Raw genomic sequence first — 14,633 nt, forward strand, 5'->3', positions numbered from 1 at the left:
CTGTGTCCCCTGCATCGGCAGGTGGACTCAACCACTGCCCCACCAGGGAAGCCCCTAGTTTTATTTTTTTAATGTATAAAGCATTCACCTGGTTCAAAATCAAATCTTACAAATGTTTTATTCAGAGGAAGCTCTCCCTTCCTGTTTCCTGCACTCTGTTCCCACTCACCTCCTATCACTAACCATTGTCATTAGTTTCTAGTTTATTCTCCCATTCCCCCCCCCAAAAATTAAGAATATTTATTTATTTGTTTGGTATCTATTGCTGTATAATTATGCTTTGCAGCTTAAAACAACAAACATTTATTACCTCACAGTTTCTGTGCATCAGAAATCCAAGAAGAGACTTCCTTGGTGGCGCAGTGGTTAAGAATCCACCTGTCAATGCAGGGGACACGGGTTCGAGCCCTGGTCCGGGAAGATCCCACATGCCGCAGAGCAACTAAGCCCATGCGCCACAGCTACTGAGCCTGCACTCTAGAGCCCGGGAGCCACAACTACTGAAGCCCATGCGCCTAGAGCCTGTGCTCTGCAATAAGAGAAGCCACCACAGCGAGAAGCTTGCGCAACGCAATGAAGAGTAGCCCCTGCTCACCGCAACTAGAGAAAGCCCCCGTTCATCAACGAAGACCCAACACAGCCAAAAATAAATAAATAAATAAATTTTTTAAGAAAAAGAAAATAACGAAATCCAAGAGGGCTTAGGTAGCTACCTCTGGCTCCAGGTCTCTTCCAAGAATGCAATGAAGATGGCACTTGGGGCTACAATCCTCTCAAGTCTGGACTGGGGGAGGATCTACCTCCAAACTCACTCAACCTGGCTGTTAGTTGGCCTCAGAAGATCCTCTTTCAAGCTACCTCACGTGACTGTTGGCAGATCTCAGGTCGCTGCTGGCTGTCAGGCAGTGAATTAGTTTCTTGGGGCTGCCTTAATAAATTACCACAAACAGGATGGTTTAAAAAAAATGGGGGGTTCTTTGTTATACAGCAGAAACTAACACAACACCGTAAAGCAATTATACTCCAATAAAGATGTTAAAAAAAAAATGGGGGGTTTATTCTCTCACAGTTCTGAAGGCTAGAAGTTCAAAATCAAGATGTCAGCAGGGAAGAATCCTTTATTGCCTCTCTCCAGGCTTCTAGCAGTTACCAGCTATCCTTGGTGTTCTTGGCTTGTAACTGAATAACTTTTGTCTCTGCCTCTGCCTTTACATCACATTGTGTGTGTGTCTCTGTGTGTTTGTGTCTGTGTGTGTCTGTGTCCAAATTTCCTGCTGCTAAGGACACCAGTCATTGTATTTGGGTCCACCCTAATCCAGTATGACCTTGGCTTAACTTGATTGCAGTAGCAAAGACCCTGTTTCCAAATAAGGTCACTTCACAGACACCAGGTGGATTAGGACTTCAGTATGTCTTTCTGGGAGACACAATTCAACCCACAACCACCGAAAATATCAGTTTCTTGCATCGTGGTTTCTCAGTAAAACTACTCACAACATGGCAGCTTGCTTGCACTACAGAGAAAAAGGAAAAAAGAGAGAGAGATTCCAGTATGGAAGGCGCGGTCTTTTTGTAACATTATTTAACAGTGACATCCCACTACTTCTGCTATATTTTACTTGCTTTTCTAGAGTCAGTAAGTCCAGCCCACACTCAAGGGGAAAGGATTACACAATAGGCAATGATCAGGGGGGCCATCTCAGAGGCTGCCTGCCACGATTTATATATTTTATTTTACTTCCCCTTTTTTCTTCCATGAAAGGTAGCACATTTTATTCTTCCTTGCTATTTTTGCTGTTTAACAGTAGATAATGTATCCTGGAAATCACTCTGGAGTATAACTGAGCAGGACCCTATGGGGCCTTCCCAGGACAGACCCCTCCCCCATCTTCTGCTTTAGCTCCTCCCTGAAGCACCCAGATAACAGTTATCTGATGCACATTTCCTGAGTTGTTTTACAGATGCTAAAACCCCTACCAAATAGAAGACTTTAACTACATGATGACCATGAGCACACAGCCCCCAGACCTACTGGTGTCTAAGGATGGATCCTGTTGACCCCTGTGACACCGTCCTCACCATCAACCAATCAGAATTGTGCACAAGGGCTTCCCTGGTAGCACAGTGGTTAAGAATCTGCCTGCCAATGCAGGGGACACGGGTTTGAGCCCTGGTCCGGGAAGATCCCACATGCCGCGGAGCAACTAAGCCCGTGCGCCACAACTACTGAGCCTGTGCTCTAGAGCCTGTGCTCCGCAACAAGAGAAGCCACCAGAATCAGAAGCCTGTGTGCCACGAAGGTTTCGAAGAGTAGCCTCCGCTCTCCACAATTAGAGAAAGCCTGAGCACAGCAACGAAGACCCAATGCAGCCAAAAATAAATAAAATAAATAAGTTAAAAAAAAAAAAAGAATTGTGCACGAACTGATCACACACCCTGTGACACCACCCCCGCCCACCTTGCCTTTAAAAATGCTTTCCCGGGAATTCCCTGGCGGTCCAGTGGTTAGGACTCTGTGCTCTCACTGCCGAGGGCCCAGGTTCAGTCCCTGGTTGGGGAACTAAGATCTCACAAGCAGTGTGGTTTGGCCAAAAAATAAATAAATAATAAATAAATAAACAAAAATGTTTTCCTGAAACCCACTGGGGCGCTCGGGTGTTTTGAGCACTAGCTGCCCTGGACTCCTTGCTTGGCACCTGCAATAAATGTTGCAATTTCCTTCACCACAACCCTGTGTCAGTAGACTGGCTTTACTGCAAGCAGGTGACCCAAGTTAGACTCGGAAACAAAAGCAGTGCCCAGTACTACATTCATTATTTTGTAATAACCTATAAGGGAAAAGAATCTGAAAAAGTATGTATATGTATAACTGAATCACTGTGCTGTACACCTGAAACTAACATGACATTGTAAATAAGCTGTGCTCCAATTAAAAAAAAAAAAAAAAGACAGTTCCCAGAGGCCTTTCTCATCCTTCATTACTACAGCATAGTTCTCCCTCATGTGGATGGACCCACGTTATTTAACAGTTAGCTTCTTGTAGTGTGATAGGCAGAATTCTAAGATGGCCCCTAAAATTCTTGGCCCCCTGATGTGCCTTCTCCTAGTCATTCAATCAAACACTAATCTAGGTAAGTCTGTGAAAGGATTTTCCATGTATATTAAAGTCCCAGCGACTTCCCCGGTGGCACAGTGGTTAAGACTCCATGCTCCCAATGCAAGGGACCCGGGTTCGGTCCCTACTTAAGGAACTAGATCCCGCATGCATGCCACAACTAAGGAGCCTGCCTGCCACAACTAAGACCCGGTGCAACCAAATAAATAAATTTTAAAAAATAAAAATAAAGTCCCAAGTCAGTTGCCCCTATGATAGGGAGATTATTTAGTGGGCCTGACCTAGTCATATGAGCCCTTTAAAAGCAGAGAATTTTCTCTAGCTGGTCACAGAAGGAAAGTCAGAGCTTCAAATCACAAGAAGGATTTGACACACCGGCTTGACAATGAGGCTTCACACGGCAAGGAATGAGGGTGCCTCTAGGAGCTGAGAGCGTCCCGAGCTGACACCCCACGAGGTGCAGCATCCTCGGTCCTGCCACCACGAGAAACTACATTCTACCAGCAATAAGGATGACGACTCTAGATGAGAACTAAACCAAGCCGGCACCTTGATTTCAGCCTTGTGACACTCTGAGTGGAGAACCCAGCCACACCACGCCACACTTCTGATCGACTACCAAATGGGTGTCACTTGAAGCTAAACTCGTGGTTTTATATTATGCAGCAATAGAAAACGAATAAATGTGGCATAGAGTTGGTTTGCAATCTTTTGCTATGACAAATAGTGAGATAATGAAGAAACTTTTGCATATATTGCGTTCATTGGAGGAGGTATAGCTTCAGGGTAAATTCCCAGAAGTGGGATTGTTGGGTCAAAAAGCAAATGCGGGCTTCCCTGGTGGCGCAGTGGTTGAGAGTCCGCCTGTCGATGCAGGGGACGCGGGTTCGTGCCCCGATCCGGGAAGATCCCACATGCTGCGGAGCGGCTGGGCCCGTGAGCCATGGCCGCTGAGCCTGTGCGTCCGGAGCCTGTGCTCCGCAACGGGAGAGGCCACAACAGTGAGAGGCCTGCATACCGCAAAAAAAAAAAAAAAAAAAAAAAAAAGCAAATGCATGTGTACAAAACCTGCATTTATTGATGCAAAGCGCTCCTCCAGGAATCTTTATATTCAATGGTTCATTCAAGCCCAAAAAAGTGTTATTTCCATCATATAAATGAGGAAATTGAGGTTTCAAGAGGTAACTGGTCTATACCAGAGCCAGAGACCAAAGTCCCCTCTCTCTCATTCCCTTTTCCAGTTTCTGTAGCTCAGGCTCCAGGCTGGGCTTAAACAATCCCAATTTCCACTCTCCAACTTGAGCTCTAAGTGAAACCCTGGAGTTTTGTCAACTCACCGTTTTGATGTCAGTACAGTTTAGAACTGTTTGAGGTTTCACGTGAATCCTGCCGTAAAAACAAATGTACGTAGGGGTTTCCCTGGTGGCGCAGTGATTGAGAGTCCGCCTGCCGATGCAGGGGAAATGGGTTCGTGCCCCAGTCCAGGAAGATCCCACATGCTTGCGTACCGCAAAAAAAAAAAAAAAAACAAATGTACGCGTGCATTGAGACTGCAATGTGCACACTGTTTTTTGTAGTTGTGGCATCTTGTTGACATCGAATATGACTTTGATAATAAATACCAGTTCCTGAAAAAAACAAAACGAACAAACAAACAAAAAACCAAATGTAATCCCCAGGCTGTGGAGAAAGTCATTGGAATGCTTTCCTTTCTAGGGCAGGGAAATAAGAACATGACTTTTTCTACCCCAGCTCTCACCTCACCAAGTCCTTTCCAGACTCATGACTGTGTGACACACCCTTTCCTATAGATTCTTTAGACACCCAAACTCCACTATTTTCCCGTGCCCCACCAGCCTCTGCTAGTAGGCATATCATCCTTAGTAATACACAGATAATATCCAGTAATTTATATTTAGTATGAAGATCCCTTTCAAGAATAAAGATCCGTCTGTAATACAAACTAAATTTTTAAAAATCTTGGAGTCCCTGGGTTGTGCGATCAGATCGATCTAAGATGGCGACTGTGGAACCGGAAACCACCCCTACTCCTAATCCCCCACCTACAGAAGAAGAGAAAACAGAATCTAATCAGGAGGTTGCTAACACAGAACACTATATTAAACATCCTTTACAGAACAGATGGGCACTCTGGTTTTTTTAAAAATGATAAAAGCAGGGCTTCCCTGGTGGCGCAGTGGTTGAGAGTCCGCCTGCCGATGCAGGGGACGCGGGTTCGTGCCCCGGTCCGGGAAGATCCCACATGCCGCGGAGCAGCTGGGCCCGTGAGCCATGGCCGCTGAGCCTGCGCGTCCGGAGCCTGTGCTCCGCAACGGGAGGGGCCGCGGCAGTGAGACGCCCGTGTACCACAGAAAAAAATAAAAATAAAAATAAAAGCAAAAGTTGGCAAGCAAACCTTCGGCTGATCTCTAAGTTTGATACTGTTGAGGACTTTTGGGCTCTGTACAACCATATCCAGTTGTCTAGTAATTTAATGCCTGGCTGTGACTACTCACTTTTTAAGGATGGTATTGTGCCTATGTGGGAAGATGAGAAAAACAAACGAGGAGGACGATGGCTAATTACATTGAACAAACAGCAGAGACGAAGTGACCTCCATCGCTTTTGGCTAGAGACACTGCTGTGTCTTATTGGAGAGTCTTTTGATGACTACAGCGATGACGTATGTGGAGCTGTGGTTAATGTTAGAGCTAAAGGTGATAAAATAGCAATGTGGACTACTGAATGTGAAAACAGAGAAGCAGTTACACATATAGGGAGGGGATACAAGGAAAGGTTAGGACTTCCTCCAAAGATAGTGATTGCTTACCAGGCCCACGCAGACACAGCTACTAAGAGCGGCTCCACCACTAAAAATAGGTTTGTTGTTTAAGAAGACACCTCCTGAGTATTCTCATAGGAGACTGCGTCAAGCGATCGAGATTTGGGAGCTGAACCAAAGCCTCTTCAAAAGCAGAGTGGACTGCATTTAAATTTGATTTCCATCTAAATGTTGCTAAGATATAAGAGACGTCTCATTCGCCTTTGTCTTGTACTTCTGTGTTCTTTTTTTTTTTTTTTAATTTTGGCTAGAGTGTCCGCTATCCCAATCAAAGAATTACAGTACACATCGTCCCCAGAATCCATAAATGTGTTCCTGGCCCACACTGTAATAGCTTAAAAGAATTAACGATTTACAAACACATTTGACCCATCTACAATATTAAAAGAATTTGCATTTCTGTACCTTACAAGAGAGCGATTCTGTTTATGTTCCATTGTCTGCAGGAGCATATTTTGCTGGTTTGAAACAGTATGAAGCACACAGCTTTCTAACAATTTTCTTTGTTTCTTTTTACAGCACTCTTGCTGATGGCTGCTAGATTTTAATTTATTTGTTTCCCTACTTGATAACATTAGTGATTCTGATTTCAGTTTTTCATTTGTTTTGCTTTTTCTTCCTCATGTAACATTGGTGAAGGATCCAGGAATACGACACAAAGGTGGAATAAACATTAATTTTGTGCATTCTTTGGTAATTTCTTTTTTTTTGTAACTACAAAGCTTTGCTACAAATTTATGCATTTCATTCAAATCAGTGATCTATGTTTGTGTGATTTCCTAAACTTAATTGTGGATTATAAAAAATGTCACATCATAATTACATTCCTAATTAGAATTAGTATGTCTGTTTTTGTATCTTTATGCTGTATTTTAACACTTTGTTATACTTAGGTTATTTTGCTTTGGTTAAAAAATGGCTCAAGGGCTTCCCTGGTGGCGCGGTGGTTGGGAGTCCGCCTGCAGATGCAGGGGATGTGGGTTCGTGCCCCAGTCCGGGAGGATCCCACATGCCGCGGAGCGGCTGGGCCCGTGAGCCATGGCTGCTGAGCCTGTGCTCCGCAACGGGAGAGGCCACAACAGTGAGAGGCCCGCGTACAGCAAACAAACAAACAAAAAAAAAATGGCTCAAGTAGAAAAGCGGTCCCATTCATATTAAGACAGTGTACAAAACTACAAATAAAATGTGCACAGTGAATTGTCTTTTAGACAAAAAAAAAAAAAATCTTGGAGTCCCTATAAAATGGATGGTGGTACTTTCAGCATCTATCAAGAAAATTCACACCGAACTTGAGGACCCTCTGAACAACCTTGGGTTCCCCCAAGGGTCCTGATCCACGGGTTGGAAATCACTGCTCTAGGGAATAGTAACATGGTTACATCATCATAACCAGTTTTGAAACAACAAGAATAACAAAAAATAAATGGTAAGTCAAGAAACAAATCTACTAACTACTCAGTGCCAGTCCCTGCTAAACACAGCTAATTTCTCACCTATTCTTTGCTCTCACCTTTGCCCTGCAACAGCCCTTCGTATGTGCGTTTTATCTGACTACAGTCAAGACACCCAGATGGCAATATGGAAATGAAGACCTAAATTCTACTCAATCTTGGCCAAACTGTATTAGCTCTCCGACCTTGATTAATTTATTTCTCTAAGTCCTCAGCTGCAAAGTGCAAACAATACCTCCCTTACAGAATGTTAAATGAGGTGATGTGTGCAAAAACACACTGTAAAATGTAGGTGCTGTGGAAATATCTTCTAAATTCATCTGGCTATGTCACTCACGAGCTTAAAATTCTTCCTTGTCTTCCCAGTGTCCTCAGAGTCAAGGATAAGCCCTTAGCCTGGCAGAGAAGCCCCTCCCCGTGTGGTTTTTAGAGCTTCCAGTCACAGCAATCAGTTCCCCATCATCTCAAGGAGCTGGACTCTTCACCGTATTTCCATTTCGGCCCTTTATTAGCACATTGTGTATGCCACTGTTTAGAACAGTAAGGTCCTCAAACAAGCCACAGTCTATAAGTTGGGCTATGCCAGGCCTCATGAGGAGGCAGCAAGAACCATTCCTCACCCACATCTTGGTTTTCATCATCTTGGTAGTTACATTTGTACTGTGATGAAGAACAAATGATTTGGAATCAGCTAGAATTTAATAAGTGTGTATGCAACTAACTTAAACTACAGGAATGATATTGATAGATTGTAATATGGCCCTACATTTGTCAGGAAGGAGTCTCTTGAGTTCTTCTGGATGCTTGATGCCATGCAGAATGAAAGGCCTGAATCAGACCACTTTTAGGGTAGCCTTCAGTGATCGGTGGGGGAGGAGAACATTGTATCTGAGACATCTGGTCACCTTCCCCTGCTCCTGGCAAAGTGGAGCAGTAATGAGCGATAGCTACTCCTAACAAGAACAGCTGGATAGGCGGTGTTCCCAGCTGGTATGCTCGGGGAATGAGCCAGTGAAATTCTTTATCCTCACCTCTTACAGCAGTGGATACCAACCAGGAGATTTGCCCCCCAGAGGACATTTGGCAATGTCTGGAGACTTTTTTTTTTTTTGGTTGCGTTGGTTCTTCGTTGCTGTCCACGGGCTTTCTTTAGTTGTGGCGAGAGGGCTTCCCATTGCGGTGGCTTCTCTTGTTGTGGAGCACAGGCTCTAGGGCGTGTGGGCTTCAGTAGTTATGGCTTGCAGGCTCTAGAGCGCAGGCTCAGTAGTTGTGGTTCACGGGCTTCAGTAGTTGTGGCTCGCAGGGTGTGGAGCGCAGGCTCAGTAGTTGTGGCGCACGGGCTTAGTTGCTCCGTGGCACGTGGGATCTTCCCGGACCAGGGATTGAACCCGTGTCCCCTGCATTGGCAGGCAGATTCTTAACCACTGCACCACCAGGGAAGTCCCTGGAGACATTTTTGGTTGTCACAACTGAGTGATGGCTACTAGCATCTTTTGGGTAGGGACCAGACATGCTGCTAAACATCCTACAATGCCCAGGAAAAGCCTCCACAACAAATAACTATCAAAACAGCAATAGGGCTGAGGTTTGAAAAATCCTGTTTTGTAGGAATGTTGCTTTTGGCGTATGTTTTTCTTGGTTACAGGTGCTCTTCTGAGAGCACATCGTTTGCATAAGTCTGTGAGTGTTCATTTGTATAAAACAGTTGCAGCTCCCTGAACATGCCATCGCTCCCTTTCACCTCTGGAAACTTGCACACGCTAAGTTGCACCTGCTAAGTTCTTTCTCTTGCTAATTTCTTCTCATCCTTCAGGCTTCAGTTTGGACATCATCTCCTCCAGGAAGTCTCTCCTGATTCCTAAAATCTAGGCATAGTAGGTGCCCCCATGCACACCCATCCTGCAATCAGAACAGTTACGGCACTTCAGTAGAATTAACGTTTCCTTTGTCAGTCTCCCCGCCAGACAGTAAGCTCCTCGGGGTGGGGATGCAGTCTCGCTCACTACTGTATTCCTAGTACCCAGTCCAGCACCTGATGTGGTAGGCAGTCAATTAATATACACACATTTGAAGAGTCTACATAATCTGGGATCTGGCAGAGAGATGAAAGGCTTTTCAAAATGGTCCACCCCGTCTTCCTCTCATTGATATCAGTTGTGTGTTTTGTTTGATCAAAGCTTCCCTAGCTGTGCTTCAGTAGAGAAAATGGAAGAATAGTGCAGAGAATCTCACATGAATTCTGGTGAGCTGTACTTGGAGATCTCATTTATCTACCTTTACGCTACTCTCTGCATTGTTTTCCTTTTTAGTATCCTTTTAGTATCCTTTTAATTTTTATGCCCAGGAGCTGGCAAACTATGGTCTATGGGCCAAATACGGACAGTTGCCTGTTTTTGTATAGCCATAGAAATGGTTGTTACATTTTTTTAATGGTTACTTTTTTTTTTTGCCAGACCGCACATGGCACGTGGGATCTCAGTTCCCGGAACAGGGATCGAACCCGTGACCCCAGCCATGGAAGCACAGAGTCCTAACCACTGGACCGCCAGGGAGTTCCCAATAGTTACATTTTGAATAGCTATGTAAGTACCTACAGAATACCCTCAATTTTGCCTCCTGGACTAAAGAGCAAAATATTTACAATCTGGTCCTCTACAGAAGAAGCGTGCTGACCACTGCTCTATCCTTTAGCATATTTGCGTTTAAATATTCCATTCTGGTCTCAGCTGTGCTTTGGCTATTGTGTCATCAGCATGTTGGGGCTCATTTGGTAAAGGGGGAAGAGCACAGCCTTGTGACAGCTGATGGTAGCAGAACCGACTATCACGAGACCCTCACAAAGACCCCTGGCACCTGACAGGACAGATTTGTACCATGATTCTCTTAATACAATCAATGCAGTTTACACACTTAACCAAATTCTCTTGCACCTTCACTTTAAAATCATAAATATAAAATCAAGTACACACTTCAAATTGAAATCACAAGGTATTCTGTCAGATTCTCTAGAGTATAGTTTCTATTTTTATTACAGGCACTGCACATAAATAACAGACACGTAAGGGTTGTGTTACACTTCAAGGTTAGTACTAAAAATATTAGTACTATGGGCTTGATTTAGCTCACCATTGCTATATTTAATTCTAAACCTTCTCGGGGTTATATAATCATATAATAATGTACCCAACTAATAGCAGATTTACTAGCTCAGGTCAGCTGAGTAACTAGATAATGAAAAAAATCAGGACATCAATAAGATTATCTTGAAGTGTTGTGAGATACACTCCAGTTATGTGTTTCCTTTTTACAGAGGAGCTGTATCTGATACGTAGCAGGGACCCCAAGTCTAAGCCTTTCATTTTGGAATTTCGTTTCTCTATCTTCATCCCTGGTCATTTTCCCTCAGCAAACCCAATTTGTTTGTTTTAGAGCCTGATTTAGGTGGAGAGAGAGAGAGAAGCAAGTCACATTTAAAGGATTGAGAATACTAACAATTTCAAACTTCTCAACAGCAATACTGGAAGCTAGAAAACAACGAAGCAATGCCTTAAATGTGAGGGAAAATGATTGCCAAACTGTAACACCATATCTAACCAAAAAAATTTAAAAGCTACAGACGTGCAAGGTCTCAAAGAATTAGCCTCTCCTGTTTGTGTCCTCAGAAAAGCTAATAAAGGATATATTTCCTCAAAACTAAGGAATAAACTTTTTTTTAAAGGTTTACATGGGAAATAGGAGTTCCAACACAGGAGGGTGGGGAAAGGACTTCCTAAGATGACGGTGAAAATCAATCTCAGGACAACAGCAACCAGCCTAGATCAGAGCAGGGATACAAAGAGATCCTGGAAATATATTGCAGAGAAAAACTGAGACTGATAAATCACCTGATGTTTGTGAAAGTAGTGATAGGGGGCTTTAACTACAAAGAGAGAGTTTGGGGATGAATTTGAAATAGGCACCCAGAAAAGTAAGCCCAATTATTATTATTTTTTGCTGTGCTCAGGCTTTCTCTAGTTGCGGCGAGCGGGAACTACTCTTCATTGTGGTGTGTGGGCTTCTCATTGTGGTGGCTTCTCTTGTTGCGGAGCACGGGCTCTAAGCACGGAGGATTCAGTAGTTGCGGCACTCAGGCTTAGTTGCTCCGCGGCATGTGGGATCTTCCCGGACCAGGGCTCGAACCCGTGTCCCCTGAATTGGCAGGCAGATTCTTAACCACTGTGCCACCAGGGAAGTCCCCAAAAACCTTTTAAGTGATGACAATTTTTAATTCCAGGGAAAACCAGAGGTCATAAAAAGAGGAAACATAATCATGGTATACTACATGGCTCAGCTATGAATAACATTTACAAAGTCAGAGTAATTAAAACACTACATATTGGGAATTCCCTGGCGGTCCAGTGGCTAGGACTCCATGCTTCCACTGCAGGGGGCAGGGGTTCGATCCCTAGTCTGGGAACTAAGATCCTGCAAACCGTGAGGCACTGCTAAAGAAAAATGTTCATAAAAAAAAAAACAAACAGGCTTCTCTGGTGGCGCAGTGGTTGAGAGTCCGCCTGCCGATGCAGGGGACACGGGTTCGTGCCCCAGTCCGGGAAGATCCCACATGCCGCGGAGCAGCTGGGCCCGTGAGCCATGGCCGCTGAGCCTGCGCGTCCGGAGCCTGGGCTCCGCAACGGGAGAGGTCACAACAGTGAGAGGCCCGCGTACTGCAAAAAAAAAAAAAAAAAAAAAAAAAACTATATATTGGTTTAACCAAAACTGGTGATATAATTGTAATTAGAGGATAGTGAAGAGCTTTGTGTGGCTGTGTGAGTAGGTGTGAGAGTGAGTGTGGATGGGCGTAAATCTTTGTCTTCAGAAGAAGGAAGTCTATAGATATCAAAGGAGAAAAATCAGGAAATGGCAGATAAGTCAGCTTATTAGAAATCAAGGAGGTAAATGCCAGAAGAAACAGCTGAGGACTTCCCTGGTGGCACAGTGGTTAAGAATCCGCCTGTCAATGCAGGGGACACAGGTTCGTGCCCTGGTCCGGGAAGATCCCACATGCCGCAGAGTAATTAAGCCCGTGTGCCACAACTAGTGTGCCTGTGCTCTAGCCCGCGAGCCACAACTACTGAGCCCACGTGCCACAACTACTGAAGCTCACGTGCCTAGAGCCCATGCTCTGCAACAAGAGAAGCCACCGCAATGAGAAGCCCGTGCACCGCAACAAAGAGTAGCCCCCGCTCAACACAACTAGAGAAAGCCCACACGCAGCAACAAAGACCCAACGCAGCCAAAAATTAATTAATTTTTTAAAAAAAGAAAGAAAAGAGCATGGGGAAGGCCCACCTGCTCTTTACTGCCTCTGGTCACAATCCATAGGCAAGAATTAGTCCCAAAGCCCCACTAAAATATCAAGATACTGGGAAGTGTGCTTTAATTGTATATCTAGGAAAAGAAAATGGATTTTGGTGAATATCTGGTGAATCTCTTCCCACTTTGGCAGAATGTACTTCCAGGAGGGAAGGTATATGATAATAGCTAGCCTCTCATGTCCACTCTTGCCTCCCTCATCCATCTCCACAGAGCACAGTGACCTGGATCAAGTCTTCCTGCTGCCTAAAAGCTTTCCACTGTACTTAACATTAGCCCCCAAATCCTTATGCCAGCCTTGGAGGCCAGCATGACGTGGGTTCTTCCACTGTGCCAAGCTCTTCTTCATCTGCACAGGTTGTCACCTCTGCTTGGAATACTACCGTCCTGCTCCCTCTTTTCACAACCTGACATTTACCCATGTTTTTAGTCTCAAGACAAATGTTGCTTCATCCAAGAGGCCACTGTGATAGTCACAGTAACAGCCCCAAAGAACTCTACGTCCTAATCCCTGGAATCTGTGACTATGTTAGGCCACGGGTTCGTGGCCCGGTCCGGGACGATCCCACATGCCGCGGAGCGGCTGGGCCCATGAGCCATGGCCGCTGAGCCTGCGCGTCCAGAGCCTGTGCTCCGCAACGGGAGAGGCCACAGCAGTGAGAGGCCCGCGTACCGCAAAAAAAAAAAAAAAAAAAGATTACAGATAGAATTAAAGTGGCTAATCAACTGGCCTTCAGGTAGGGAGGTTATTTGGGATTATCCAAGATAATGAGACAGTGAGTGGGTCCGATGTAATCACATGGGTCCTTATAAGTGAAAGAGGGATGCGGAAAAGTCAGAGATACAATATGACTGTGGAAGTAGGTTGGAGTGATTTGATGTGAGAAGAACTCTATCTGCCATTGTCGGCTCTGAAGATGGAAAAGAGTCATAAACCAAGGAAGGTGGGCAGCGCCCAAAGCTGCCCCATCAGTCAAGGAAACTGATTCTCCCCTGGAGCCACCAGAAGGAATACAGCCCTGAAACGCCCTTGAGTTTTGTCTAATGAGTTCCAGTCCAGACTTCTAGAACAAAAGATAAATGTTTATTGTTTTATAGCATCAAGTCTGTGGTAATTTGTCACAGCAGCAATAGGACGCTAACCCATGTTCACTGACTCTTCCCCTGACCACCCTCATCTCCCTGCCATGTCAGCTGGGTCTGCAACTAATCTCCCTCCCCAACAAGACCTCTGTTCTTCCCTTGCACATCTGGATCTCTGGCGGGTCCATGCCTGGGTCTTCTGAGACCTGCTCCTGGGAACTGACCTTCACTTCTCCCGGTCTCTCCATAAACACTCAGGAATGTGTTGAAGTTTTTCCCCTCCAGTTTTTTTTTTTTTCTTTCTCCCCCAACCGCCGGCCCCCCCACTGCCTGGATCTTAGGTCCCCGACCGGGGAACGTTGAGTCCCAACCACTGGACCGCCAGGGAATTCCCTCCCCTCCGGTTTTGCACCTGGTGAGTTGACAGGCAGAACCGTCAGGTAGGTGGGGGAACAAAAAAGTATAAACACCTCCATGAAGATGGCTCAAAGGGTCCACATGCCTGGCGAATTTCTCTGCCTCCACAAAGGAGGGGATTTGGCATCCAACTCAGGAGAACTTTAAAAGTTATTTACCTTCTTTATAATTCTCAGTTCTCTTCAAAGTCAAATCATAAACATACTTTCTTCAGAGGGTTTTTGTAAGAATTAAAGGAAATAAATGGAATCGTGAACACAGTGCCTTGTGTATAATCAACATCACTATTGCCACTGTTAGTATTACCGTCGTTATGATTGCCATTATTCCAAATGACTCTTTCATGTTATATACGAACGGCCCACTCCAT

The 14,633-nt window shown here is 44.8% G+C and overlaps 1 protein-coding gene across 1 annotated transcript; it reads left to right on the forward strand.

The window, feature by feature from the left end:
- Window positions 1–5,132: 5,132 nt before the first annotated feature.
- Window positions 5,133–6,008, forward strand: LOC136137709 (eukaryotic translation initiation factor 4E-like). The gene is made up of 2 exons (XM_065896167.1): window positions 5,133–5,275; window positions 5,495–6,008. Exons 1-2 carry the CDS (start codon window positions 5,133–5,135, stop codon window positions 6,006–6,008), a joined length of 657 nt encoding a protein of 218 aa, XP_065752239.1.
- Window positions 6,009–14,633: the final 8,625 nt, after the last annotated feature.

This window comes from Phocoena phocoena, chromosome 18, assembly GCF_963924675.1.
Source record: "Phocoena phocoena chromosome 18, mPhoPho1.1, whole genome shotgun sequence".
Taxonomy (NCBI): domain Eukaryota; kingdom Metazoa; phylum Chordata; class Mammalia; order Artiodactyla; family Phocoenidae; genus Phocoena; species Phocoena phocoena.